Source organism: Pterocles gutturalis, unplaced genomic scaffold, assembly GCF_000699245.1.
Source record: "Pterocles gutturalis isolate BGI_N339 unplaced genomic scaffold, ASM69924v1 scaffold24265, whole genome shotgun sequence".
Classification (NCBI taxonomy): Eukaryota; Metazoa; Chordata; class Aves; order Pterocliformes; family Pteroclidae; genus Pterocles; species Pterocles gutturalis.
The window spans coordinates 2516-6673 of record NW_010138921.1 but is presented as its reverse complement, the minus strand read 5'-3'; the positions used below and the strand labels follow the sequence as shown (position 1 = coordinate 6673).

Sequence of the window (4158 nt, the reverse complement as noted above, 5' to 3'; positions counted from 1 at the left end):
GGTTTACACCACACTCACCCTTTTTTCCCCCTCCAAGCCATAAACTTTGAGAGCTATAAACAGTTCCTGGACATGGACAGAGGGAAATGTGCCTTATGAAAAGGTCACTGTCCTTCAGAGGAGCTGGATTCCCCAGAAGCCCTGGGAAAGGCACAGAAAGGGAGCTATTCCATGTGCAGCCAGGAGCTGCCTGGGTCCATAGTGCATGAGAAGAAAGAACAGAGGGGGCTACACACCTCAGCCCAGAAATGCATAGAAGAGCAGTTAAGCACTGGCAAAACATCAGATTTCTTCTTCTTACCTGGAAGGGGAAAAGATTTCCAAGGAGGATGGTGCAGGTTCATGCTTGCAGCAGGCTCACCTTGGGCATGCCTTTCCCTGGCAGGAATGGAGATCGCTGCCTTCCTCTCAGACAAGGCTGGGGCCATCGCGGTGGTGGAAAAAAAGGAGTTCCCTTTCCAGGATGCACTGGGACCTCAGGTTGGAGGTGTCGCCATGAAGGTTAGGAAAACCTGGTGCTAACTTCTAGGCTGGAGAACACATGCTACCCAAGCAGCCTGGCGATCCACATCCAGCTCCTGCGCTGAGTCACAACCCCGCGTGCCCAGCCACCCTTCTCACCCGCAGCTTTCTGCAGGAGCTGTGCACACATGGCTGCTCCCAAACCTCCCTCGCACTCATCATCACGCTTCTCAGCCCAGCTTCATTCCCAAGCCCCGCTTCACGCTCACGCACCGGTCCTGAGCGGGACAGTGGAGCAAAGCCTGGCTCCCCTGCACCCTCCAGGGCACAGATGAAACCTCTCTGCAGCCCGGAGCAGCAGCTGAGCTGCCTGCCTGGGTTTTGGCTGCGTATGGCTGTTTTTACAGCAGTACAGCCTGGAATTTCCTAGTGAATACTCGAACCAGCTTCCTCTTCCTTTTCAGATGCTGCAAAATAAAGGAGTGAAGTTTTACATGAAAACAGAACTCTCTGAGCTGAAAGGAAAGGATGGAAAGGTCAGTCATACCACTGTGATCCCTGAACTGCTAATTTTAGGGAAAAAAAAAAAAAAAACCCAAACTGAGGTATAGGCCAGCACCCACATCTAGGTTTTCCTCTCCCATGTCTAGACCCTCACATTTCTTTCCATTGAGCACAACCCTGGGCTCGAATGGCACCCATACGCGTTCGTATCTCAGGGACAACAGCGTGATTTTCTCTTACATTCCTGGCAACACACATTAGTTGGACAAGGTGATCTGAACCTGGGGAAGAAAAAAAGACAGCAAAGAATGAGGCAGCAGGGAGGCTGCAGGAATTAGGACAGAGTTTTTAACCCTTTGTGAACAATTCTTGCTTCTTTCCTAGGTCACGGAGGCTGTTCTTGCCAACGGAGAGAAGCTCCCTGCAGATGTGGTCGTGGTGGGAATAGGTAGGAGACCCCAGCTGGGAGACGGAGGCACCTTTGGGAATGGGGAGAACAGCCAGCAAGCCCAGAGCATCCCAGTGCACCCCCAGGACACCATTCCCTGCAGTTTCCCACTCTGTTATCATCCAACACTTCCTCTGGGTCCCAGACACGTGGAGAAGTCAGCAGCCCAGGAGCAATGGCAGGAGGAACGGAGCTCCTCGTGCTCCCAGTGTGGCTTTGGCAGGCTTGCTGGGCTCTGGAGGTCACTGCCATGTTCCCAGAGCATGCCTTGTTCCGAGCCCTGGTTTTATTACCCCTGGATGAGCTCAGCACCAGCCCAAGCACCGGTCCCTGCTGTGAGCTGCTCTGCTCCGAGCAGGATGAACAGGCACCGCGGGCACGTCCTTGCTGTAGGGCCGGGGCCAATGTTTCCTCCCCGCCTTTGCAGAGCTCTGCTGCATTTGTCCTTGATCCTCTCCCTGCAGGGGTGGTCCCCAACTCGGCGTTTCTGAAGAGCACCTCCATCGCCAGAGACAAGAGCGGGGCCATCCTGGTGGATCTGGTAAGCGCCAGCTGAGTGTCCTTGGTCCGCACCCAGTCCCGTCCCTCTCAGCATTGGGCTGTTTTTTGTCCATTAGCACATGCGAACCAACATCCCAAACGTCTTCGCCGCGGGGGATGTGGTCTCCTTTCCCGTAGCGCTGCTCAATGGGGACCGGTCCAGCATCCATCACCAACAGGTGGCCGAGGCCCACGGTAGGACACAGCCGCCTCGCTTTCCAGCTCCCCGCTGAGATGGGCATCGAGGGAAGGGGGCAGAGGGACAGCAGGATAATGAGAGGCAGGGAGCACTTCTTTGAGAAAAAAAAATATTTCCTCTGCTGGTTCACCACAGGTCACATTGCTGCCTTAAACATGCTGAAGAAAGAGAAGGCGTTGCACAGTGTCCCCTTCTTCTGGACCACAATGCTCGGGAAAAGCATCCGCTACACAGGTAGGAGGGGGCAGAGAGGTGGGAGGAGCCTAACTGCTTCCTAGCCCCTCTGCTCATCCAGCAGCTTAGAAACACACAGTGGTTACGGACTTTACCTGAAGCGGCTGAAGTTTTGGGCTGTCTGCCGGGACGAGTTTGTGAAGCCTGTTGCTGAGCTCTGGGCCTGCAGGTTACCCAGAGCTCTTGTTCTTTGAGATCTCCAGTGGCTTAGGGGTCACAAAGGAGCAAGAACTTCCCTCTCCAAGCCAAGGAAAGGTTTGGGGTCATGACACAGTCCTGCACCTCTGCGTCAGTTCTCCCCATCCCTCTCCCAGCCCGGACCCCTGCCCCAGCCAGTCACTGTCCCCTCTGTCCCTACCTGCACCAGCGGTGACACCGAGGTGGGACGGGTGGCACCTGCCGTACCAGGGCTCCCTGAGCAGGCTGCAACGCTCTCTCTTGCAGGCTGCGGGAAGGGATACACGGACACTGTTGTGAAGGGCAGCCTGGAGCAACAGAAGTTCCTGATCTTTTACATCAGGTGAGTAAATCCACGGCCGGTCTGTGCCCTGCCATGGCAGCACCCTGGGAACAGGGCATGGTCCTGTCCCATCCAGCCTGCAGAGGCTCCCCGTCACCTCCCACGGCTGCACACCGCAGGCAGGTGCTGGCTGTTGAACCAGCAGTGAGATGGTTCCAGAGCAAACCAAAGCAGGGCAGGGAACGAGGAGAGGATGAGCTTTGACGGAGACAGGCAGGGAGCCTGGGACATGTCTCCTCTCCCCCTGCCCCACTGCTCCCAGCAGCACCAGGCGATCTGCTGCCAGTCCCCATGCACCCTGCCCGACCAACCACCCTGCCCTGAGCCCCCCGAAACCCAGCTGGCCTCCAGCCAGGATGCTGCCCTGGTGGATTATGTGCACTGAAGACCCCCACATCTCCCACTTTGGCTTTCAGGGACGGCTTCGTGACTGCAGCTGCCAGCCTGGACTGTGACCCCATGGTGGCTCTGATCACAGAAGTTTTATACTTGGGGAAACAAATCTCTAAAGAAGAAGCAGAGTAAGTGACACCCTGACCGAGCTGGTGGGTGGCTCTGCGCTGTTCCCCGTGCTGCCAGGGTCCACTGAGAGACACCAAGCTGAGATGAGTTACTGCAGTCCCCAACGTCCCCTCTCGTTTGCAGGGCCTGCGACGCCTGCAACATCCCCTCGCTGGCAGAAACCTAAGCTCGGTACATACCCTGCCGTGAGGGGCACAGAGTCAACCGAGTGTTAACAGCTCCACATCCTCCCTTCCTGGCACAGGAGAAATAAAATCATGAGCAAAGCTGGACCCAGCGCCTGCGTTTTGTGTTTGCAGACAGCCCCTGGCTGCTCATGTGCTGGGGCAAAGTGAAGCAGCGCCTTCCCCTTGCTGCCAGATGGGGATCTGCTGGGCTGGGTAAGAGGAGGATGGATGGATGCACGTGTCCTGGAGCACGGCTGAGGGTCTGAGCATGCAGAAACAACCACACAGTCACAGACCCACCAACCCTTCCTGCTCCTCTCACTTGCTGTTAGTGAGGAGCTTTCATTCAGCATGCCGGTCACGCTGACCTTCTGCTTTTCAAAAGCTCATTTTCCCAGCAAGGGAAGCTGTGACCGAGGCAAGCTGCTCTCCCAGCTGGGAACTAGATAGTCTGTGTGCAGGAACTCACATGAAATACCCTACCCCTGAGGACACAGGGCTGCCGGCTGACCTCGGAGCCAGCAGCACCTGCTGGCACTGCTACAGCCGGCTGGAGGATTGC

At 56.4% G+C, this 4158-nt stretch overlaps 1 protein-coding gene across 1 annotated transcript in view; it reads left to right on the top strand.

Moving 5' to 3' along the window:
- Window positions 1–3595, top strand: part of LOC104468906 (apoptosis-inducing factor 3-like) — a 6700-nt gene extending 3105 nt beyond the window's left edge. The window contains exons 10-18 of the mRNA XM_010083190.1: window positions 386–501; window positions 927–998; window positions 1351–1414; window positions 1879–1955; window positions 2032–2149; window positions 2289–2387; window positions 2832–2907; window positions 3324–3428; window positions 3553–3595. Coding sequence (XP_010081492.1) covers window positions 386–501; window positions 927–998; window positions 1351–1414; window positions 1879–1955; window positions 2032–2149; window positions 2289–2387; window positions 2832–2907; window positions 3324–3428; window positions 3553–3595 — 770 coding nt within the window. The remainder of the gene's footprint in view (window positions 1–385; window positions 502–926; window positions 999–1350; window positions 1415–1878; window positions 1956–2031; window positions 2150–2288; window positions 2388–2831; window positions 2908–3323; window positions 3429–3552) is intronic.
- Window positions 3596–4158: the final 563 nt, after the last annotated feature.